This window comes from Poecilia reticulata, chromosome 20 (assembly GCF_904066995.2).
Source record: "Poecilia reticulata chromosome 20, P_reticulata-male-v2, whole genome shotgun sequence".
NCBI lineage: Eukaryota > Metazoa > Chordata > Actinopteri > Cyprinodontiformes > Poeciliidae > Poecilia > Poecilia reticulata.
Window position 1 is genome coordinate 9,591,326 of NC_088849.1, and position 25,507 is coordinate 9,616,832.

Genomic DNA, 25,507 nt, shown 5'->3' on the forward strand with positions numbered 1-25,507 from the left:
CAAAATACCTGTCTCAAAAAATTAGCATATCATTAGCCCTCTGGTGCATAGCGTCACTACAGTGGACAGCTGTTTAAAAGTAATTGTTTCCTAAATGCAGTGGTTTCTATGGTGGAATTGCATATCAGTCCTTAGAATGCTCTCTACTGCTCCCCTCCATTGAGGTTAATTCAGTGGCAAGTTGTTGTAACTACAAGTTAATGTCATTGGAGTCCTAGATGGCTGGCAGACAGACACACTCGATGACCACTCCTGGAATATCTTCTCAATCCTTCTATTCTAGGAGAATCCTCGAGGTAAAAAAAATATGCTGACATGCAGAAGTATCTAAGTAACAATATTATTAACTTAGTTTGGAACATTTTATTTCACATAAGTAGGAAATTGTGATTAACCATGTGTCCAACACAGTGGACATCATGCATCGCTGACTATATTTTTAACATAAGTCATGTAGTTGATTTACCTTTCATTATAACTGTTTTGTTTGTAATTTAATTCATTTTGTGTATATCTATAAGTTAGTTTTAAAAAATCTGCTTTCTTATGCAGATCAGTTGTAGTTTGTCTTAGTAAAATGATCATTTTCTCATACTTTTAGACCACAAGTGCAGCAAAGAACAAGGAACAATATAGAATAGTCAAGGAAATTCCCTCCGACTCCTCTGATGATGAGCATAGTGACAGCAGTGATGAGGAGTGGCTACCAGAGAACACTAGAAATATAGGAGATACGGATGATGAAGGAGATGCAGACAGTCAGAATGCTGAAAGTCAAGATGATGGGGGCCAGGATGATGAAGGACAGGTTGCAGAGGGAGGTCAGCAAGATGAGGGAACTGAGGAAAATGTCCACATAGTACCAACTCAGAGAAATGTTCACAAGGGCCATGCCCAACCCCGCAAATATGTCCGGAAAGTCCAAGACAATAACTTTGATGGAGACCTGCCACCTTTTCTAGGAGAAAGAAGGGTAAATGTTGATGGAAGAGAACCAATTGATTTCTTTAGGTATTTGTTTCCCTTAGATCTCATTGATGAGATAGTGCATAACACCAACATGTATGCGCTACAGAAAGGGAAAGAAAATCTGGCAGTGACCAGCGAAGAAATGCAAATTTTTCTAGGAATCAACATGGTCATGGGGTACATTCGGTATCCTAGGACACGTATGTACTGGTCTAGTGAGGATGGCCTCCGTCTTGGAATAATTGCAGATGCTATGTCTGTAAACAGATATGAGCAAATTCTGAGTTATCTGCACTTTGTGGATAACTATACCTACCAACCAGCAAACACAGACAGGCTCTTCAAAATAGCACCAGTGCTAAGTACACTTCAGAAAACATTCCTGGCGGCAGCAAACCCTGAAGAATTCCAATCAATTGATGAGCAAATCATTCCATTCAAAGGCCAACTGTCAATCAAGCAATACATACCAAAAAAGCCCAAACCCTGGGGAGTGAAAGTGTGGGTCAGGGCAGGGTCCTCGGGTTATATGTACAGATTTGAAGTGTACCAGGGCTCAGCAATTAGGGGTCAGAGCAATGGTTTGGGAATGGCTGGAGATGTAGTGATGCGCCTTTGTGATGACAAAGCACAAAAACCACAAGGTGTTTTTTGACAACTTCTTCTGCAGCATTCCACTCCTTGAGGCCTTGAAAGACCTAGGCATCTATGGCACAGGTACATGCAGAGCAAACAGAGTGAAAGGAGCGAGTGAGAAACTTAAGAGTGAAAAACAACTGAGAAAAGAAGGTAGAGGAGCCTGCTCTGTTGTCAGCACAAACAGTAACATCACTGTCACACGTTGGCTTGACAGCTCAGTCATCCACATGGCATCGACCTGTGCAGGTCAGTCCCCTGAAGACACGGCCCAAAGATGGCTGAAGAAAGAACAAACCAAGATCAGTGTGCAAAGACCCTACTCGGTGGCCCTTTATAACCAACACATGGGTGGGGTGGATCTTGTTGACCAGTGTGTGGCAATGTATCCCCACAGACGTAGAAACAAGCGGTGGTACATCAGAGTGTTCTTTCATTTTTTGGATGTGACTGTTGTAAATGCCTGGCGACTCCACCTGATGTCTGGTTTGGAAAAGATGAATCTCCTCATCTTCAAAGCTTCTGTGGCCCGTGCACTGATAAATTCTGGCTCCATTCAGCAAAACAGAAGAGGAAGACCCAGTGGAGCCCCACCTCCAGCAAAGTGCAGAACAGTGACGAAAGTACCCAGTGAAGTCAGGTTCAGCGCAGGAAATCACTGGCCTGAGCTCACCCAAGTCAAAAATGCAAACAGATGCCATGATGCTGCATGCACAAGGAAGACCAAATACATATGCATGCAGTGCCATGTGGCACTGTGCCCTGGATGCTTTGCCAATTTTCATGTAGCCTAGGAGTTAGGAAAATTAGTTAGGAAAGAAGTTAGAAGAGAAGTTCTGGAGATGCAGGTATTTGATGAAGATTGTTCTCTTGGTTTGGAATAAACAGAAGGGCTATAGGATGTTAGAGTGTATGAAAGTATGTTCAAGTGCTTTTCAAAGCCCACAATGGAATAAGGGGTCATGGATATATGATCAAACTCAGATTAAATTAGTCTTCAGTTAAGTTCATACAGTTCTATGTTGAGTGCTGAAGCGCATGCAGTCCACTGCAAGTGGACATTTTTGTAACTTCCCGAAAAAATTTTATTTTTGAAAAAATAGTTCATATTTGTTTTATTAATGCCCTAAGAAGAGTAAAAACAGATTTAAAAAAAATCTTGACTCAGGGATTCATAATTCATGCATCAGAAGGTTCTCTGAACGAGCAGTTAACCTCATCATCTGAATCAACAAAGTAACTCTAAACACCTGCAAAAGATTCCTGAGGCTTTTAAAAACTCCCAGCCTGGTTCATTACTCAAAACCGCAATCATGGGTAAGACTGCTGACCTGACTGCTGTCCAGAAGGCCATCATTGACACCTTCAACAAGAGGGTAAGACACAGAAATACATTCCTGAACGAATAGCATGTTTGCAGAGTGCTGTATGAAGTGGGAAGTCTGTGGGAAGGAAGCGTGGCAGAAAACGCTGCACAACGAGAAGAGGTGACCGGACCCTGAGGAAGATTGTGGAGAAGGGCCGATTCCAGACCTTGGGGGACATGTGGAAGCAGTGGACTGAGTCTGGAGTAGAAACATTTAGAGCCACCGTGCACAGGCGTGTGCAGGAAAGGGGCTATAGGTGCTGCATTCCCCAGGTCAAGCCACTTTTGAACCAGAAACGGTGGCAGAAGCGCCTGACCTGGGCTACAGAGAAGCAGCACTGGACTGTTGATCAGTGGTCCAAAGTACTTTTTTCGGATGAAAGCAAATTTTGCATGTCATTCAAAACTCAAGGTGCCAAAGTCTGGAGGAAGACTGGGGAGAAGGAAATGCCAAAATGCCAGAAGTCCAGTGTCAAGAACCCACAGTCAGTGATGATCTGGGGAGCCATGTCAGCTGCTGGTGTTGGTCCACTGTGTTTTATCAAGGGCAGGGTCAATGCAGCAGCTATCAGGAGACTTTGGAGCACTTCATGCTTCCATCTGCTGAAAAGCTTTATGGAGATGAAGATTTCATTTTTCAGCACAACTTGGCACCTGCTCACAGTGCCAAAACCACTGACCATGGTATTACTGTGCTCAATTGGCCTGCCAACTCTCCTGACCTGAACCCCATAGAGAATCTGTGGGATATTGTGAAGAGAAAGTATGAGAAGCAACACCCAACACTCTGGATGAGCTTAAGGCCGCTATCGAAGCATCCTGGGCCTCCATAACACCTCCGCAGTGCCACAGGCTTATTGCCTCCATGCCACGCCGCATTGAAGGCTGCAAAAGGATTCCTGACCAGGTATTGAGTGCATAACTGAACATAAGTATTTGAAGGTTGACTTTTCTGGTATTAAAACACCTTTCTTTCATTGGTCGGATGAAATATGCTAATTTCTTGAGACAGGGCTTTTGGGTTTTCATGAGCTGTACGCCAAAATCATCAGTATTAAAACAATAAAAGACCTGAAATATTTCGGTTGGTGTGCAATGAATCTAAAATATATGACAGTTTAATTTTTATCATTACATTATGGAAAATAAAGAACTTTATCACAATATGCTAATTTTTTAGAAGGACCTGTATATATATTTATTATGAGTAGACATGAAATTATGTTTTTAAAAAAAACATGCATTACCATTGATGTCAAGACAGATGATTTTTGATCTCTCACTACCAAGCTCATTTGTGGCCTCACAGTAAAACACTCCCGGCTCAGTAGCATTGAAGCTGTAAACCTGCCCTGAAGAGACGTTAAAGGATCCACGTTTGCTGTTCTTGAACCAGGTGAATCTGGGTGGAGGTTTGGCTCTGCTGGAGCAGCTCAGCTCCACCCAGCTACCTGTTGACACCAAACCTGATGGACTGATGGATGCTGATGTTTTTCTAGGAGCATCTGAGGAAAATGAGACACATGAACTTTATTGATCAGAAACAGCTGAACCATGACCTGCTGATAGAATCACTTACATGAAACACTGAGAGTCACTTTTGTCTCTAATGTCCTTTCTCCTCCAATTACAGGATATCTGGCAGAACATGTGATGTTGTATCCATCATGTGTGTCTGACAGAGTGATGATGTCCTGGATTTTAGTTGTAAAGGTTCCATCTGTGTTTCTCTCTGGTCTTACAAAAAAGAATTGTTGGAGATTCCAGGTGAGTTCAGAAGGCTTCACCTCTGGACACATAGGTGAAGCTGAGCAGGTTACAGTGACAGAGTCATGCTCCTTCAGGTCAGGCGGAACATTAATGCTGGGAGTCAGAGAAGCATCTGAAATTTCACATTAGACACACATTTAACTGATGTTCTATGTGTGTGTCACATAATTATATATGTAAGAAAACATGATTGTTGAGTGTTTAATCCCTCGGGTCTGTCGCGTATCAAGATTCCGATTACACATAGGTGTAAATCCCGTGGCGCGCGAGAGTGGGGGGGGATTGCGGACCCCCCAATCTCGGAAAAGTTTAGAACTGTCCCAGCAAAAGAAATAATGAAAGAAATCCTTGTATTGAAACAATATCAATATAAAAAAGGCAATAGAAACAAAGAACGAAGACAATCTGCCATTCATCTAAGAAAAGCATAAGAATTAATTTTTAGGTCCCCCCCACCATTATTAGAACAATGGTTCAGTCCAAAGTCAAGGAGGAGCAACAGCTGCGCCGCTGAATGACACAAGCTGCGTTAGAGCGGCTGGAGAGAGGAGCTAGCTGTTAGCTGTGGCTCAGCATCACTCACAAAAAACCCTCCAGTAAGTAAATACTGGACTTATAAAGCAAAAGACATGTCACAGATTTTATTTACTTTCACTGCTCAATAGAAAGAAACGCATTAACAATAAAAATTAGGCCACAGTTAGTTATTTTATTACTTATGTTGAATCATGATAAACTGCCACCTTATGCCTTGGAAATCAAAACTAACTAAACTGCTACATTTCTTTCATAGACTTAGCTCCTTTTTCTGTCTAAGTTAGCCATAATTTAAATTATATTTACCTCTCTAACTCTTACTTTAATAAGAAGAGTTTGAAACTGGAGCAGCTGAGTTACCAATAGCCGGCAGCTCAGTATGGCAGACGAAAACAGAGGGGCTACTGCAGCCGACAGTAAATAAAAATAAAGTAGGCTATGCCTTTATTTCTTAAAATATCCATCCATCAGATTTGCACAGCCATTAAATGTTGGTCCACATTTTAAAGGATACTGACTGGTTCTCAGACCGCAGAATTAAGATAACAGCACATTTCAAATTGGTCTTTTAATGCATGTGGCCTTCCTAAGACACAGCTGTTAGCATATTGTGATAAAGTTAATTATTTTCCATAATGTAATGATAAAAATTAAACTGTCTGATATTATAGATTTATTCCACACCATCTGAAATATATCAGGTCTTTTACTGTTTTAATACTGATGATTTTGGCGTACAGCTCATGAAAACCCAAAATACCTGTCTCAAAAAATTTGCATATCATGAAAAGGTTCTCTGAACGAGCAGTTAACCTCATCATCTGAATCACTCTGCAAACATGCTATTCGTTCAGAAATGTATTTCTGTGTCTTACCCTCTTGTTGAAGGTGTCAATGATGGCCTTCTGGACAGCAGTCAGGTCAGCAGTCTTACCCATGATTGCGGTTTTGAGTAATGAACCAGGCTGGGAGTTTTTAAAAGCCTCAGGAATCTTTTGCAGGTGTTTAGAGTTACTTTGTTGATTCAGATGATGAGGTTAACTGCTCGTTCAGAGAACCTTTTCATGATATGCTAATTTTTTGAGACAGGGCTTTTGGGTTTTCATGAGCTGTACGCCAAAATCATCAGTATTAAAACAATAAAAGACCTGAAATATTTCAGTTGGTGTGCAATGAATCTAAAATATATGACAGTTTAATTTTTATCATTACATTATGGAAAATAAAGAACTTTATCACAATATGCTAATTTTTTAGAAGGACCTGTATATATATTTATTATGAGTAGACATGAAATTATGTTTTTAAAAAAAACATGCATTACCATTGATGTCAAGACAGATGATGCTTGATGCTCGTCTACCAAGCTCATTTGAGACCTGACAGTTAAACACTCCCGGCTCAGTAGCATTGAAGCCGTAAACCTGCGCTGAAGAGACGTAACCTATGTTCTTCTTGAACCAGGCGAATATGGGTGGAGGTTTGGCTCTGGTGGAGCATCTCAGCTCCACCCAGCTACCTGCTGGCACCAAACCTGATGGACTGATGGATGCTGAGGTGTCTTTTGGAGCATCTGAGGGAAATGAGATACATGAACTTTATTGATCAGAAACAGCTGAACCATGACCTGCTGATAGAATCACTTACATGAAACACTGAGAGTCACTTTTGTCTCTGCTGTCTTGTTTCCTCCAATCACAGGATATCTGGCAGAACATGTGATGTTGTATCCATCATGTGTGTCTGACAGAGTGATGCTCTTCTGGATTTTAGTTGTAAAGGTTCCATCTGTGTTTTTCTCTGTTTTTACAACACAGTCTTGTTGGAGATTCCAGGTGAGTTCAGAAGGCTTCACCTCTGGACACAGAGGTGAAGCTGAGCAGGTTACAGTGACAGAGTCATGCTCCTTCAGGTCAGAGGGAACATTAATGCTGGGAGTCAGAGAAGCATCTGAAATTTCACATTAGACACACATTTAACTGATGTTCTATGTGTGTGTCACATATTTATATATGTAAGAAAACATGATTGTTGAGTGTTTAATCCCTCGGGTCTGTCGCGTATCAAGATTCCGATTACACATAGGTGTAAATCCCGTGGCGCGCGAGAGTGGGGGGGGATTGCGGACCCCCCAATCTCGGAAAAGTTTAGAACTGTCCCAGCAAAAGAAATAATGAAAGAAATCCTTGTATTGAAACAATATCAATATAAAAAAGGCAATAGAAACAAAGAACGAAGACAATCTGCCATTCATCTAAGAAAAGCATAAGAATTAATTTTTAGGTCCCCCCCACCATTATTAGAACAATGGTTCAGTCCAAAGTCAAGGAGGAGCAACAGCTGCGCCGCTGAATGACACAAGCTGCGTTAGAGCGGCTGGAGAGAGGAGCTAGCTGTTAGCTGTGGCTCAGCATCACTCACAAAAAACCCTCCAGTAAGTAAATACTGGACTTATAAAGCAAAAGACATGTCACAGATTTTATTTACTTTCACTGCTCAATAGAAAGAAACGCATTAACAATAAAAATTAGTCCACAGTTCGTTATTTTATTAATTATGTTGAATCATGATAAACTGCCACCTTATGCCTTGGAAATCAAAACTAACTAAACTGCTACATTTCTTTCATAGACTTAGCTCCTTTTTCTGTCTAAGTTAGCCAATATTTAAATTATATTTACCTCTCTAACTCTTACTTTAATAAGAAGAGTTTGAAACTGGAGCAGCTGAGTTACCAATAGCCGGCAGCTCAGTATGGGAGACGAAAACAGAGGGGCTACTGCAGCCGACAGTAAATAAAAATAAAGTAGGCTATGCCTTTATTTCTTACAATATTCATCCATCAGATTTGCACAGCCATTAAATGTTGGTCCACATTTTAAAGGATACTGACTGGTTCTCAGACCGCAGAATTAAGATAACAGCACATTTCAAATTGGTCTTTTAATGCATGTGGCCTTCCTAAGACACAGCTGTAATCAATCTGTATATATATATATATATATATATATATATATATATATATATATATATATATATATATATATATATATATATATAATCTACACACACAGGTCAAGAAATTAGCATATTGTGATAAAGTTAATTACAAGGATTTCTTTCATTATGGCTGCAAAAGGATTCCTGACCAGGTATTGAGTGCATAACTGAACATAAGTATTTAAAAGTTGACTTTTCTGGTATTAAAACACTTTTCTTTCATTGGTCGGTTGAAATATGCTAATTTTTTGAGACAGGGCTTTTGGGTTTTCATGAGCTGTACGCCAAAGTCATCAGTATTAAAACAATAAAAGACCTGAAATATTTCAGTTGGTGTGCAATGAATCTAAAATATATGACAGTTTAATTTTTATCATTACATTATGGAAAATAAAGAACTTTATCACAATATGCTAATTTTTTAGAAGGACCTGTATATATATTTATTATGAGTAGACATGAAATTATGTTTTTAAAAAAACATGCATTACCATTGATGTCAAGACAGATGATTTTTGATCTCTCACTACCAAGCTCATTTGTGGCCTCACAGTAATACTCTCCTTGCTCAGTAGTACTGAAAACCTGCTGCTCAGATACTTTAGTTTCTTTTCCACGTCCGCCGTACTTGTACCAGGTGAATCTGGGTGGAGGTTTGGCTCTGCTGGAGCAGTTCAGCTCCATCCTGCTACCTGTTGACACCAAACCTGATGGACTGATGGATACTGAGGTGTCTTTAGGAGCATCTGAGGAAAATGAGACGCACATATTTACTTTATAAGGGTAGGTTACTAAGACATTTACTTGAAAGAACATTCAAAGAGCTTTTAATCAACATCAGTATCATGTAGGTTTGACATTAAGGCTGTAGCAGTGCTTTAAAATCTGAAATATTTTATAACATGTCTTTCCTTCACTTTACATTAAAACTTGTGAAGAGTTGTTAAATTACCATGAAACATTCAAAACAAGCCTAAATAGATGTCATTAAATTGACCCATAGTATTTATTTTAATAACTCAAAGTTTTGTTTTCTACTTTAACAGAGAATATTTTGCATGGAAAAAAAAGGCATTGAAATTGCACAATTTTGCAAAGATCACCGTTCAATCCTAAATTCATTTGTGTAAATTAGTTCCTTGGAAAGACTTAGCATTTCAGAGAGAACTTCCAAAGACGAGCCGGCTCTTTCGACTCCCAAACGTCTCTTAATTTATCATCATCTGCAGCCCCACATAGTAATATAACTTGGCAAACAGGAATGTTTTATATGACAAATTATTTTACATTTTATGTTCCCGGTATAAGACGCCTTACACTTCTTTAATTTTATATATTTGTTCTGTCATGAAAACAGACATTCTAACTTCTGCATAATAATTTAATCAAACTTTCAATAAAAATAAAAAATAAAAATATGGTAAACAAATTTATCAAACAGACCCATTACAATAATGTACTATTACATAAAATTTTAATCTTCAGCCAGATGCTGCTTTGCTTATAGATATCAGCTATATTTATGGGATTTTGCAACACACTCTCATCCTCACCGCTGTCTATTGACTGAGGGGATTGACTCTCCTGTCTGCCCTGCTCTGTTCCGCTTCTCCTGTTTCGGAGATTTGCGCAATGTGAACATCTTTTTTTTTAACCCCCTAAGGTGCAGGGCGGTCGGGAACCGTATCGATGGGGAAAAGGCAGACTGACATAAACCTTTTAAAACAATGGAAACAATTTCTGAATTCTGTTTATTGAAATTTAAAAGTGTTGTGTTGTTTTATGACCCCCCCCCCGTTTCATACCGGACCACTTACAGCACCGGTGTTAACGCTATAAAATGAACGCTCTCTATCGTGGTATCACCCATGGAGGGATTTCTTTATTTAAATGGGTTCATTTTTCAGAGGGATACACAGTGAGGGTATCTGATTTTAGCTACTAGTAGCAGGAGAACGGAGCTGCGCCAAGAAGCTAACAGAAGCTAACAAACACTGAATAGAAGAGCTACCATCGATACAGTTGCAGACATAAGACAGTTTTACCAAGTTGATCAAAGTCTAAACTGGCATTGTTGTGCATTTAAAGTGTAAAGTTTACCTTCGACCAAACACCCCCCAAAGGCATCCCAGCGACCCCCTTTTGTAAGCGCCGTATTCTGAACGCCCACTGTGGGGCGGTACCGCCCACGTTGAGAACCGCTACCATAGAAAATATATGGAATCACCGTCATCCAACACTGCAAAACACAGTTGGGGTTGCAGAAATTCCACCGTAAAAACAATTACAGGTAAAATCTGTTTTTTTTTTTTTTTTGTTTTAATGTAAAATCTACATTTTCTTTTACAGTGTACCTCTCCTGTGGAGTACTACTGAATAATCGGCTGTCTTTGTAGCCTTCCTTTATAATTAAGAAGTTCTCTCAGTAAGGAGTCGGCTCTAATCGTACACCTAAAAGAGTCGACTCCAAGAGCCGGAATGCTCGCAACCGACCCATCACTAATAGATGAGAATACAGATAACAATCATGGCATTTGTAAGTAGTTTCTGACAAAGATGATCTCCCCATTCATACTGTAGGCCTGCCGTCTATGATTATGTAAGATGCACACCCAGCTAGATGTTGGTTGTGTTGCTTAGGTTTAAATGTCACAGTCTGTTTTATTGTGAGTTGATCAAGTAAATGTAAAAATCATGAAAAATGATGTGCTGATAGGATCACTTACATGAAACACTGAGAGTCTTTACTGCAACTGTTTGTCTGAATCCTCCTCCTGTCATTTCAAATGTGGCAGTACAGGTGATTTTGAGTCCATCATGCTTGTCTGACAGAATGAGCTTTTCTGCTATATTAAATTTATGTATTCCCCTAAAATATTTGGGGTATTCTTCTAAGACGTTTTTGAGATTCCAGGTGAGTTTTGGTGATCGTTTTATACATGTAGCATTAACGTTGCATGAAATATAAACACCGACATTCTCCTTCAAGTCATTTTCGTCATAGAAAATTTTTTTAGCACTATAACCAAATTTATCAGTAAAAGTAAAGAAGGGAATCCAAGGAGAATCTGTGGATTCAAACAAGACATGTTATAACGTGAAAAAAAAAAAAAACACACAATACAGTCTTGATTACTGCAAAGCAAACTTGTCATTTTATCTTATAACTTGTAGTGAGGAAAGATACTTTGGTGCTGGACATCAGCTGTCAATCTTAATGACTGTCAGCCTTCAGTGTAACCGCGGATTTGCAGTGAACACATTTTACAAGGTAAGAAGACTAACGTTCATATTCTTTATAAGTAAGTATGATTATAAAGATATCAAATATTGCACTATGGAGAAAGTGCGCTTGGCTTAGGACCAAATCTATGTGGTTGAGGAGAAGCCTCTTTATGTGCTATTGACTTCAATACTAATTGTGTCATTATGCTTAGGGCTTTTTTTAGGTTTTGTAAACCCAAACTACTTTGTTGCTGGTAGAGCTGATAATATTGCAGTAAATACGTCATTCTTTACCTCAGTTTCGATTCAGTTCATGCATCATATTTGTCTGCTTACAGCATTTGTCAACAGTCTTTTGGTGCATATTTATATCTGATTTATGATTTGTTTATATCTACTATTTTATTTTGCTGACCTTTTCTAAGGAGACTGCACATGCAACATTGGTTTCTGATTAATTCTGGTTACATTTGTAAATTCATCATTTTACAACATAACAACAGCTCAAATACACTCGCCGGCCACTTTATTAGGTACACTTGTTCAACTGCTCATTAATACAAAACTCCAATCAGCCAATCACATGGCAGCAACTCAATGCATTTAGACATGTACACATTGCCAAGGCGATCTGCTGCAGTTCAAAGCGAGTATCAGAATGGGGAAGAAAAGTGATTTAAGTGACTTAGAACGTGGCATGGTTGTTGGTGCCAGACGGGCTGGACTGAGTGTTTCAGAAACTGCTGATCTACCAGGATTTTTATGCACAACCATTTCTAGGGTTTACAGAGAATGGTCTGAAAAAGAGAAAATATCCAGTGAGCGGCAGTTCTGTGGGGGCAAATGCCTTGTTGATGCCAGAGGAGAATGGCCAGACTGGTTTGAACTGATAGAATGGCAACAGCAACTCAAATAACCCCTTGTTACAACTGAGGTATGCAGGAGAGCTTCTCTGAACGCACATCAAACCTTGAGGCGGTTGGGCTACAGCAGCAGAAAATCACACCATGTCCCACTCCCGACAGGTCCATCCATCCATTTTCTTCCGCTTATCCAGGATCGGGTCGCGGGGGCAGCAGTTTCAGAAGGGAGGCCCAGACTTCCCTCTCCCCAGCCACTTCTTCCAGCTCCTCCGGGGGAACCCCGAGAGACTATGTCTCTCGGCGTTTCCAGGTCAGCCAAGAGACATAGTCCCTCCAGCGTGTCCTGGGTCTTCCCCGAGGCGTCTTCCCGGTGGGACGTGCCTGGAACACCTCACCAGGGAGACGTCAACTGGCTCCTCTCGACATGGGGGAGCAGCGGCTCTACTCTGAGTCCCTCCCGGATGACCGAGCTTCTCACCCTATCTCTAAGGGAGAGCCTACCACCCTGTGGAGGAAACCCATTTTGGCCGCTTGTATCCGGGATCTTGTTCTTTCGGTCATGACCCAAAGCTCATGACCATAGATGAGGGTGGGAACGTAGATTGACCGGTAAATCGAGAGCTTCGCTTTTTGACTCAGCTCCCTCTTCATCACGACGGACCGGGTGGATGAAATCCGCCCGGAGTTCCTTAAGGCTCTGGATGTTGTAGGGTTGTGTTGGCTCATGCGGCTGCAATATCGCATGGACATCGGGGACAGCTCCCCTGGATTGGCAGACTGGGGTGGTGGTCCCCCTGTTCAAAAAGGGGGACCGGAGGGTGTGCTCCAATTACAGGGGGGTCACACTCTTAAGCCTCCCTGGTAAGGTCTATTCAGGGGTCCTGGAGAGGAGGGTCCATCGTAAAGTCAAACCTCGGATTCAGGAAGAGCAGTGTGGTTTTCGTCCTGGTCGTGGAACACTGGACCAGCTCTACACCCTCAGCAGGGCCCTGGAGGATGCATGGGAGTTTGCCCAAACAGTCTACATGTGTTTTGTGGACTTGGAGAAGGCGGTCGACCGTGTCCCCAGGAGGACTTTGTGAGGGGTTCTGTGGGAGTATGGGGTACAGGCCCTTTGATACGGGCTGTCAAGTCCCTGTATGACCGGTGTCAGAGACCTGTCCGCATTGTCGGCAGTAAGTCGGGTTCGTTTCCGGTGAGAGTTTGACTCCGCCAAGGCTGCCCTTTGTCACCGATTCTGTTCATTACTTTCATGGACAGAATTTCTAGGCACAGCCAAGGTGTTGAGGGGATCCGTTTTGGTGGCCTTAGGATCACATCTCTACTTATTGCGGATGATGTGGTCTTGTTGGCTTCATCAGATCGTGATCTGCAGCTCTCACTGGAGTGGTACACGGCCGAGTGTGAAGCGTCCGGGATGAGACTCAGTGCTTCCAAATCCGAGGCCATGGTCTTGAGCCGGAAAAGGGTAGAGTTCCTTTTCCAGGTCAGGGGGGGTCGTCCTGCCTCAAGTGAAGGAGCTTAAGTATCTGGGAATCTTGTTCACGAATGAGGGAAGAGGGGAGCAGTAGATCGACAGGCGGATTTGGGCAGCGTCTGCCATGAAGCGGGCGCTGTACCGGACCGTCGTAGTGAAGAGAGAGCTGAGCCAAAGAGCGAAGCTCTCGATTTACCGGTCGATCTATGTTCCCACCATCATCTACGGTCATGAGCTTTGGGTCATGACCGAAAGAACGAGATCACAGACACAAGCGGCCGAAATGGGTTTCCTCCACTGGGTGCTAAGGGAGAGATTAACTATCTCTCCCTTAGAGATAGTTAATCAGTTAATCAGTTAATAAATAGCTTTTTTTCCCCATTTCATATTGTTTCTGAACTGTTCGTGCTTTGTTAGAGCAGTGGTGCAATACGTCGATCGTGGAAGGTTTTGAGTCGATCTCGGCATTAGGTGACAAATTGAACGCCGCCAGGCAGATGAACATCATGACCTGTTTGTTCTGAAGATCTTGCAGCTTCCACTTCGTCTTCCTAACACGTCTTCCTCATTTAAGCACACTTGTTGCCATGGCAACTGCCACGAGTCGAGCGGAGATTACGTTAAAAACATAACATTCAGTCCGTTATGATATTAGGTTTTCAGGCTTGATATTTACTTTTTGCGATTATTAATAAGCGCTCCACTGAACACAGCGGTGGTTGATTAGTTGATTTTAAGCTCCTGCTCTGCTAGTTAATGTTTTGTGAATTTTTGTTGTTGTTCTTTAATAAAGTTACGAACATTTTGATAAGGAGTCAAAGGAGGACCTGCTGATCTCAGCGTCCTGCAGGGCCGTGCAGAGACCACTAAAGGGGTAGGTGCTCAAAAATAAAAAAAGGGCACATCTAACCGCGCTCCAGGACAGAATATTAACAAAGCCACACAGCTTTCAGAGTTGAATAAACAATGATAAATTACATAATTGTGAGTTATAAAATCAAAGCTAAGGAAAATCTTTATATAGAGCATACAACTATGTAAGATATTTTATTAGTAATTTCTTTCTGCAGGTCTATTTTGTTATAGAAAAGTATTGCAATATTCAAACCCAGTGTAGTGTAAAGTGCTGAAGCAGAAATTATACGTTCAACGATTTCCATCATCTGACAAGTAGCAAGTCCACTGCACTTTATTCACCAAAAACATATTTTTTTAAATTCAAAAAACTGTTCTATAATCTTGAACGTTTGCCACATTGAGCTCTACTTTGCCACCTTATCGCACTGCGCGAGAAGCAATTGCGTCATGCATCACGGGCAAAAGGTCAAAGGTAACAAGGTGACTGGAGGGCTTATTATCTTGTACCAAAACAACCCCAAAAAAACCCCAAATAATTTTAGTACATGTCATTATGTATCAGAAGAGGGTTTAGGAAATAATAATACCAAAAAAGATAAATAAAAAAATTTACCAAAAGGACACTCGTGGGGCAAGGTGCAAAAGGGGCAGGTGCTCAAGCACCACCAGCCCCCCCTTCACCTGCCTGGCGGCGTTCAATTTGTCACCTAATGCCGAGATCGACTCAAAACCTTCCACCATCGACGTATTGCACCACTGCTCTAACAAAGCACGAACAGTTCAGAAACAATATGAAATGGGGAAAAAAAGCTATTTATTAACTGACATAGTCGTGTTTTAGATTGTTCTTGAAAAACTAATCAGTCACGGCTAATTAGTGTGTGCACTCACGGCTGCACAGTGATTTCACTGATTCTTTACAGCAGACAGCAGCTCCTTTTCTTGCAGGTACTGCGTACCCCGCTAAATCTTTTAAGGGTACACAGTACCCGCCTGTACCCGCCTACTTTCACCCCTGGATCCATCTTTCCTTGTATCAACAGTTCAGGCAGCTGCTGGTGGTGTAATGGTGTAGAGGAGATTTTCCTGGCACACTTTGTGCCCATTAGTACCAACTGAGCATTGTGTCAAATTATGCCACAGCCTACTTGAGTAATGTTGCTGACCATGACCACAGTGTACACTTCTTCTGATGGCTACTTCCAGCAGGATAACGTTCATAAAGTGCGAGTCATGTCACACTGGTTTCTTGAACATGACAATGAGTTCACTGAACTCGAATGGCCTCCACAGTCACCAGACCTCAGTCCAATAGATCATCTTTGGGATGTGGTGGAACAGGAGATTCACATCATAGAGGTGCAGCTGACAAATCTGCAGCGACTTCGCAATACTATATTGTCAACATGGACCACACTCTCTGGGGAATGTTTCTAGTACCTTGTTGAATCTATGCTACAGGCAGTTCTGAAGGCAAAAGGCTTCCCAAACCAGTACTAGAAGGCGTACCTAATAAAGTGGCTGGTGAGTGTATATTACATAGCAATAAGAAACTTACCTATAACTGTTATCTTTACAGGATAGTCACAAAATGTTGTTCTTGTGTTGTGGTGCTCTACTCTGAAGAAGTATGTGCCTTCATAGTCTGGTGTTACATCAGGAATAGTAGTGATGCAGCTGGAATAGTCAATGTTTTGCATGCTCATTTGATAGGTGTTAATTGACCCACTGCTGTTAAAAATCACGTAACCTGATCGCACATCATGAATGGGCTTATGTTTCATCCAGATTCCGTAAATTTTGGAATTCGAATGGTATACTTTTTTAGATAATTCTATGTGACAAGGGATTTGCGCACAAAATCCATTCAGAACTTCTAACTCTGGGTCTAAGTGGATTATTATTGTATCTTCTCCCCTATAGCAACCTTCGAAAGCACCTGTAAAACAGATAAAATATGAAAATAACATGGAGAAAAATCATCCTGTGACATCAACCATGTAACATGATGCTGAACTCCGATTCATCTGGATGGTACGTGTGGAGCCTTTGAACCATGTTGGAATCAAATATTTCAGACTAGAAGTGATTTATGTGACGTCTCCAAATAAAAGGGAGTGAACAAACAAACTCACCTGTAGGAAAGAAGACAATCAGTAAAATGCTGACTATCAGGATGTTATTAGACAGGTGGCAGAGCTTCTTCATCTCCCTGACTGGAACAACCTAATGAGATTAATATTTTTAAAACAGTATCTTGATAAAAATCAGAGCTTACATGATTAACTATGGCTGCAATTATAAAGGTTCGCATGAGCTTATTTTTTACATTTGTGGATGCTGCACAGCCATTATTTGTAGCATTTCTATAACCAATACATCAATACAATCCTTAAATCCAGGTCTTTCACAATTTATATGTTATGAATCCATAACAACTAAATAAAATGCTAAAAACTGCAAAGAAAAATCCCCAAAACGTAATTCGGTTCATAATTTTTTTCCAATATATTGCAAATATAACAATTTCCTAATCTTATTTACCAAATTTGTCAATAAGCTGCACAGAGGTCTTCTGAACCATAGAACGTCTATTTTGATTTTTTGCAGAAGTTAGTTTTTCACATACTGCCAAGTTTATAACATCTATCCAAAGCCAGAATAGAAATGTGCGTGTCATATAGACTTTGTATATTGTTGCGGACATTTTACGACAATGTATGCTATTTGTGTCCTGTTCGTACCGTTACTGTTTCTCAATAAAGATCTATAAAAAAACAACAAAAAAAAACGTGTACAGCACACGTGGCTTCGTTTTACGCCACTTTCTCATAGGTGGTGCAGGAACTTTGTATACGTGGCACAATGTGTATGGTACAGCATTTTGTACCCTTAAATAAAGTCCGACGGGAAATGAAGTCCTGTGAAAATATCTCACGATATCTTATGCTGTCGACGTGAGAATGGGAGATCCAAACCAGGAAGTGATTGCGCAGATCTAAAAACCATATAGATGGAAATAGCGAATGGATATCCATCTATATGGATGTGTTTGGTTCCTCCGTTTACTATAAATCTGTGAAGTCGTAATGCGGCCATGTAGCGCTTCTGGGAATATGTGGATTGTCGGAAAAGTAAGTAAAATTCTTACGGTTTTGTATGCAAAAAAAATAAATAAATAAAAATTGCTCTACTTTACGTGGTTCGAATTCTTCCGGCATTTGAAAAATATTTACATGCAAGTCAGATCGCCGGCCGCCCGTAAAGGCAGAAATGAAAAATTTTGAAAAATATTTTGTTTATTTCATATCATTAAAAATTATTCTGAAATGCAATTAAAGTCAGAAAACATACATAAACATAAATCAAATCAACACAGACCTACCAAAAAAGAGCTGCAGCTAAATCAGAACCAGTTTAAATTGAAAAACTGAATGTATTTTAGTTGATCAACAGCAGATCAGACCACCACCTTCTGTGTTTCAAAGTAAATGTGATGGATATGTAACCTTTCTCTGTTCGTCTTAGGTCCATTAGGTTGACTTCACAACACACAGTCAAGCTGGCTGTTTATCATATAAAGAGTAAAAGTTGGTGGTTTGCATCAGGCCAGCAGTTTGTGCCACAAAGTTACAGACAGTAAAAAGGGACGCTGTGATTGTATTGTGGTATTTAAAATCAATTTACATAAAACACCTACATAGCAAACCTTTTCTTTATTATAAATGTCAATATGCAATTTTACTAGATGGAGAATGCACACATTTTAATATTTAAAAACTAAGACACAACTGACAACTGAAATACTTTGTATCAAAAATTGAAGCATACTTAACAAGAGAAAAGGTCAAGCTGATGGTTAACATCAGTCCAGACCCTATACATTAAATAAAAATACAATAAATAACCCCAAACAAACTAGCAGTTGACATCAGTTGACATCAGTTGACAGTTGTAAAGTTAAAGATAGCTCAAATGTGCAATTTTAATTATGAAAACAGCAAAAATATATACAAACCATGGCAAAACATTAAACACTGTATTTCATTAAATTTGTCTAAAAATATACCACTTGTAAAGAAAGCACAGAGCTGATCTTAATACATACCAGAGTTAAAGATGGCAAAAGGGGACTAGTCTACTGTTACTGGTTGCTATGGTAACTACCAACTGTCAGTAGTACATAACAGAAGATGGCAATAAATGTCAGGAGAAAATGACTTTATATAAATAAAAATTTATTTGAAGAACACAAGCTAATTTAGTCAAATTTCACAGTTATAATTTTGAAATTGAATCAACATTAGCATCATGTTGTTTAACGGATGATTTAGATCAAATAACTCCATGTGATGTGCTGAAAGGCACATTTAATATTCAAAAATGTGTAGATAAGAATGGACAGAAGAACCTGGGTAGCCTGTAGGTATTGACTTACACATGTTTAACACTGCTGAGGTGTTTCTAGGAGCATCTGAGGAAAATGAGACACATGAACTTTATTGATCAGAAACAGCTGAACCATGACCTGCTGATAGGATCACTTACATGAAACACTGAGAGTCACTTCTGTCTCTGCTGTCTTGTCTCCTCCAATCACAGGATATCTGGCAGAACATGTGATGTTGTATCCATCATGTGTGTCTGACAGAGTGATGTTCTCCTGGATTTTAGTTGTAAAGGTTCCATCTGTGTTTTCCTGTGTTTGTCTGAGAGAGTCTTGTTGGAGATTCCAGGTGAGTTTAGGAGGTGAGTTTGGACAGGGAGTGAAAGCTGAGCAGGTTACAGTGACAGACTGATGCTCCTTCAGGTCAGAGGGAACATTAATGCTGGGAGTCAGTCGTCTGGATGAAAAAACACAACAAAAAAACATGAACTCTGTATGCGCTCGGTTTTTACCTTAGAATGGGCAACTCTCTGTTATTCGTCTGTCAATTTGATACAGTAGGGGCTTTCACACTTCCCATGTCTGTGTCCTCTGTCACTTTTATAAGCAGTTAAAACGGTAATCCGTTGTTAACATAGAAAACATACGCTTGCTACCCCCCAAACCCCAGAGACGACGATACGTGAAGAGTAAGACTCGCTACATTTACCTCGCTATGTGTGCGAGGTGAAGGAGCGCAAGGCGCGCTGAAATGTATGGGAAACCATAATCGGCGCGCCGCCCCCACCAGACGGGGTTTTGACGCGTCCCTCTGGTGCTGCGCCCCTATGCGTTGCATGAGCTGCATACACACTTTTTGCGCCACTAATTTTGACAAAACGTAATGTTTATTGCTTGTTTCACAACTGGTGACTGCATGATGTTTTTATAACACTTTGAACTCCCTTGCTGCTGAAATTTGTGATACAAATATACTTGAACTTGAACAATGAGACTCAGAAATCTGGCTACAGCTACAAAACAAATCTCATCTAAAATATATAAAACAAATACTATGCAAAGGTTTTGGACTTTTAAACAAAGTAAAAAATATTACAGAATTCTCAAAACTCCAGAGTTTATTTGTTGTTCCATATTTGACTTATTGTATCAAGGTGATGAAATGTGATTTGTTGAGTGAATAAACTTATAGATTGATAATTAAATATATTTTAGGTTTTTACAGAGAGACAGAAACTATTTCATACACTAATCAGTGGCTGACAGGGTTGGATCGGGTTGCAGAATTTTATTTTTAGTGTTGCACACAAGCACAACTCAAGAGCTTGACTAGATTAGAAGAGTCTGAAACTGCTGAAAGAAAAAACAAAAACAGGAGAGATTGAAAGTAAACATCAAACACCAAAATCTAACAGACACAAGAAGCTTTGCAGCTGAATTGTACCAACTCGGAAGACAAACGTGTCTTACTTGTCAATGATGTAGATTACAATGCCAACAACTACCATTCCCACGCCCCCTACTACTGCAAAAACCCAGGCTCCAACTCGAGTTGTACCTTTAACAAGAGAACATGCTCAGTTTTCCCTGAATGGAAAATATATTGGCTTTAAATACTGCAATCTTACATTCATTAGTAGTTTTTGAAGAAGAGTAAAGCTTAACTGATGTCCATGTAATGTTTGAATTTTATAAAGCACAATTTGAACTTATGCAATAGTTCTTCATTAATACAATGAAATTACATGATGAAATGTACCCAGAATAACAGAGTTCTTAAGATACTGACGAGATGGCAAAGCCTTAAAACAATAATTTAAGTTTCTTTCCAAAATTAACCTTTTATTCTGCTTAAAAATGTTATCTCAAAATCTTTAAGGATTTTAAAAAAGAAAACAAAAGAAGAAGCACAACTTACCTTTTGTTCTGAGATTGATCGGTAATGATTTCTGTTTACCCAGATTATTTTCAGCTACACAGAAATACTGTTCACCCTTTTTGAATTTAACCTTGTGATAGATTCCTGTAGCTGCTTTAGTGAGATTTCTGCGCCTTTCTTGAACCAGGTGAATCTGGGTGGAGGATTGGCTTTACTGGAGCAGTTCATCTCCACCCAGCTACCTTCTAACACCTCACCTGATGGACTGATGGATGTTGATGTTTTTCTAGGAGCATCTGAGGAAAATGAAACACATGAACTTTATTGATCAGAAACAGATGAACCATGACCTGCTGACAGGATCACTTACATGAAACACTGAGAGTCACTTCTGTCACATATAGTTCCCTCAATTCATCTACAAAATTACTGGCGATACATCTGATTTTGTATCCATCATGTGCGTCTGACAGAGTGATGATCTCCTGGATTTTAGTTGTAAAGGACCATTGGCGTTGCTCTCTATTTGTCTGAGAGAGTCTTGTTGGAGATTCCAGGTGAGTTCAAGAGGTGAGTGTGGACAGAAAGTCAAAGCTGAACAGCTTACAGCTACAGACTGATGCTCCTTCAGATGACCAGCAGGGATATTAATTCTGGGAGTTAAAACAGGATCTGAAATTTCATATTAGACACACATTTAATTAATGTCCCATGTGTGTCACAGATTTATGCATTTGAAAAAACATGACTTGTGTGTTTAACGAGTTCATTGGACTGAACTAAAATATAAATGCAAGACTTTTGTTTTTGCTCCCATTTTTTATGAGCTACACTCAAAGACATAAAACATTTTCAATATAAACATTTCCCTCAAATATTGCTCACTAATCTGTCTAGATCTGTGATGGATTTCATTGGAATACATAATCTCTCCAGCCTTGCAGGTGTGGCGTATCAAGATCCCGATTACACAGAACGATGACTACACAGGAGTGCCACTGGCAGGCCACAAAAAACACCACTCTGAAATGTCCTGGTTTATCACTCACTCTTTTAACACCCCAGTTTGTGCATGGCCAGCATACTCACCAAACATGTCACCCATTGAACATGGTTGAGATGCTCTGGATCAGCGCATACAACAGCATGTTCCATTTCCTGAAAATATCCATCGACTTTGAACAGCCACTGAATGTTGGTCCACTTTTTAAAGGAATGGACTATCACTCCACAACCAACAAGCTGATCAACTCTATGTGAAGGAGAGTTGATCAGCTCTCCTTCATCTGGTTGGACTGGTTTTCAGACCCACCAATTAAGCAAATAAGGCCTAAGGCACACCGGTGCAGTAATCATTCTGTCTAACTAGTATATTGATATGCTGGAGAGATGGGATGGATAAAGTTTTTGAAAGTTTTGGGATTTTTTTGTGTGCTTCTCTGGAATGTTTCTTTCGTAAGTTGGACTCTAGTTTTTGTTCATTACATATTCCATCCATCCATTTTCTTCCGCTTATCCGGGGTCAGGTCGCGGGGGCAGCAGCTTCAGAAGGGAGGCCCAGACTTCCCTCTCCCCAGCCACTCCTTCCAGCTCCTCCGGGGGAATCCCAAGGCGTTCCCAGGCCAGCCGAGAGACGTAATCCCTCCAGCGTGTCCTGGGTCTTCCCCGAGGCCTCCTCCCGGTGGGACGTGCCCGGAACACCTCACCAGGGAGGCGTCCAGGAGGCATCCTTACCAGATGCCCGAGCCACCTCAACTGGCTCCTCTCGACGTGGAGGAGCAGCGGCTCTACTCTGAGTCCCTCCCGGATGACCGAGCTTCTCACCCCATCTCTAAGGGAGAGCCCAGCCACCCTGCGGAGGAAACCCATTTCGGCCGCTTGTACCCGTGATCTCGTTCTTTCGGTCATGACCCAAAGCTCATGACCATAGATGAGGGTGGGAACGTAGATCGACCGGTAAATCGAGAGCTTCGCTTTTTGGCTCAGCTCTCTCTTCACCACGACGGACCGGTACAGCGCCCGCTTCACAGTAGACGCTGCCCCAATCCGCCTGTCGATCTCCCGTTCCCTTCTTCCCTCATTCGTGAACAAGATCCCCAGATACTTAAACTCCTCCACTTGAGGCAGGATGACCCCCCTGACCCGGAGAAGGCACTCTACCCTTTTCCGGCTCAAGACCATGGCCTCGGATTTGGAGGCCATATTACATATTCACAACTATAATTTTGTCTGCTACAATTGGGTCCACCTCAACAACACATCATGACAAAAACATTGATATTATTGTTTCTCAATGTAAATGAACTTTTCTTTGAAATTACAACAAAAAAGTTTTTAGACCTCAAATAATGAGGTTATTTTGACCATTTCTCATTGTTTTGCAAATAAAGGTACAAGCTTGCATGGTTTTTCAGAGACATGTCAGTAGTTCATAAAATAAAACAATGTTCATTTTACATATCTATATAAAGAAAATGAGAGCAACTAACAACTGGTCTCTAAATTCTCTCTCACTGTGTATATATAGAAATGATCTTATTCAAAAAGATGAGCATTACCAGTGATCTCAATACAGATGGTTGAGTTCTCACTACCAAGCTCATTTGTGGCCTGACAGTAATAGTATCCTTCAGTAGGAGTAGCACTGAAGCCGTAAACTTGCTTCTCAGATACTTTAATGGGTCCATGGTTGCTGTTCTTGAACCAGGTGAATCTGTGTGGAGGTTTGGCTCTGCTGGAGCAGCTCAGCTCCACCCAGCTACCTGCTGACACCAAAGCTGATGGACTGATGGATGCTGAGGTGTCTTTTGGAGCATCTGAGGGAAATGAGATACATGAACTTTATTGATCAGAAACAGCTGAACCATGACCTGCTGACAGGATAACTTACATGAAACACTGAGAGTCACTTCTGTCTCTACTGTCTTGTTTCCTCCAATCACATGATATCTGGCAGAACATGTGATGTTGTATCCATCATGTGTGTCTGACAGAGTGATGATTTCCTGGATTTTAGTTGTAAAGGTTCCATCTGTGTTTTTCTCCGTTTTCCCAAAAGAGTCTTGTTGGAGATTCCAGGTGAGTTTTTGCACAAATATCTGATGGCACCAAAGAAGATCGAGGCTCTCAATCTTAGACTTGTCCTGATTGTCATGGTGGATTTAAGGTTTCGAACCCACATGCAGGAACACACACGAAGAGATAAGTAAGTGCAATAATTTATTTACAATATGTACAAGTAGATAGATTGCCACAGGAAGGAAGGTTGGGTCCAGGAAACTCTCTGGGGCGACTGCAGGCAAAATGGAGATGGTGAGTATAAAGACGGTGGGAAATGACTAGACTACAGGATATAGTCGTGCTTACCAAAGGTAGCAGGTAAAGTCCAGCGGAGGGGAGTGGGTGCCAAGAGAGGGAGTAGTGGAGAGGGCATAAGTAGACAGACGGTGGTTATGGCGTTGGAGGGCGGACAGGTGGATCTGAGGAGGCTCGGAGGAACAGCGGAGGGCTTCCAACTAGAGAGGAGTCACAAGAAGGGGTAATCCCAGGCTAATTGGCTTTGGGGGAAGGCTTCCCCGGAGAACCTGGTAGACGTCCTGGAAAAGAGTAACAAGAGACTGGTCAAAAGGCTACTAGGAGAACACCTTGAAAAAACGTTTCTGAGGAAACTACTCAGCGGGCTGATGTACCACTAAAAGCAACACTCTGGCAGAGAAGTGTTGGAAGCCCACTGTTCTTATACTCCTCCTGGGAGATGATGATGCCAATCAGGTGTGTCCTGTAGAGCCTGTCAGCACACCCTCCTGCCAAGATCCAACCCACTGGCGCCCTCTTCAGGATGGTTGGTGGTGATGGAAAGGAAAACAATCTAACCCCACAACCTGGTACCCAACACTGATAAGGTCGCTCACCTCATCAGGACATCTTTCAGTTAAATCTGGAGTAGCTTCTGTCGTTGTGAGCTTCTGTCGGAGCTGATAAGAATAATTCCTCCTTTTAGTTTGCCCTTTCAGCTTTTTCTGAGCATTTTGCACAAATATCTGTTCTTATCTCTCCACTTCTTCATAACTCTTTGGTTGAACATTTGAGATTTCCCAAGAACAGACTGCTTTACTGCAATTTCTTAGATGATACTTTGGTATTTTTCAACAAGTTTATACGTTCTAAAAAATGTGCCAAATTTTGAAATATGGAATAATAGTGCAAAAACAGGCTGTCCTCTGTCTAAAATACTTTAAAATACTTTTAGCATTTTATAGACCATTCAACAGCATAGCTTCAAAAGACATTAAAGACCAACTGTTGTTGCATCAACTGGAGTTTGACACCCCTGTCTTAGATGATACTTTGGTATTTTTCAACACGTTTGTACTTGTTGAAGGCAATGACAATGGAGGAAGCCATTCTAAAAAATGTGCCAAATTTTGAAATATAGAATAACAGGGCAAAAACAGACTGTCCTCTTGTCAATTTTCCCCAGCGTGAACCAGGAAAACAGATTTTTGGCCTAAACGTCATGGATTTCACAATAAAAATCTTT

General features: G+C 40.8%; 1 protein-coding gene and 2 long non-coding RNA genes across 4 annotated transcripts; all 3 read right to left on the reverse strand.

Annotated features, from left to right (window-relative positions):
• Positions 1 to 703: 703 nt before the first annotated feature.
• Positions 704 to 7,361, reverse strand: LOC145549492 (B-cell receptor CD22-like). Its single transcript, XM_081602012.1, has 7 exons — positions 7,358 to 7,361; positions 6,926 to 7,228; positions 6,603 to 6,851; positions 4,551 to 4,853; positions 4,219 to 4,476; positions 1,178 to 1,281; positions 704 to 958 (listed from the first exon to the last, which is right to left on the reverse strand). Exons 1-7 carry the CDS (start codon positions 7,359 to 7,361, stop codon positions 704 to 706), a joined length of 1,476 nt encoding a protein of 491 aa, XP_081458138.1.
• A 1,389-nt stretch (positions 7,362 to 8,750) lies between these two features.
• On the reverse strand, positions 8,751 to 18,887 carry LOC145549334 (uncharacterized). The gene is made up of 5 exons (XR_014085263.1): positions 18,810 to 18,887; positions 16,837 to 16,927; positions 16,260 to 16,640; positions 11,005 to 11,346; positions 8,751 to 9,024 (listed from the first exon to the last, which is right to left on the reverse strand). It is a non-coding gene; the product is annotated as an uncharacterized LOC145549334 (long non-coding RNA).
• A 1,474-nt stretch (positions 18,888 to 20,361) lies between these two features.
• On the reverse strand, positions 20,362 to 24,348 carry LOC103461200 (uncharacterized). 2 transcript variants are annotated; one of them, XR_014085262.1, is made up of 6 exons: positions 24,334 to 24,348; positions 23,526 to 24,259; positions 21,338 to 21,639; positions 21,007 to 21,263; positions 20,559 to 20,646; positions 20,362 to 20,438 (listed from the first exon to the last, which is right to left on the reverse strand). It is a non-coding gene; the product is annotated as an uncharacterized LOC103461200 (long non-coding RNA). The 2 variants fall into 2 exon arrangements; XR_014085261.1 differs by having other exon boundaries at positions 20,362 to 20,441.
• Positions 24,349 to 25,507: the final 1,159 nt, after the last annotated feature.

What these genes read in the sequence shown, in the direction of transcription:
- LOC145549492 (XM_081602012.1), bottom strand. An exon ending in AGTGACTCTCAGTGTTTCAT is followed by an intron (nt 6,852 to 6,925) that starts GTAAGTGATTCT and finishes CATTTCCCTCAG; the next exon opens with ATGCTCCAAAAGACACCTCA. An exon ending in AGGCCATCCTCACTAGACCA is followed by an intron (nt 959 to 1,177) that starts GTACATACGTGT and finishes TCTTTCTCCTAG; the next exon opens with AAAAGGTGGCAGGTCTCCAT.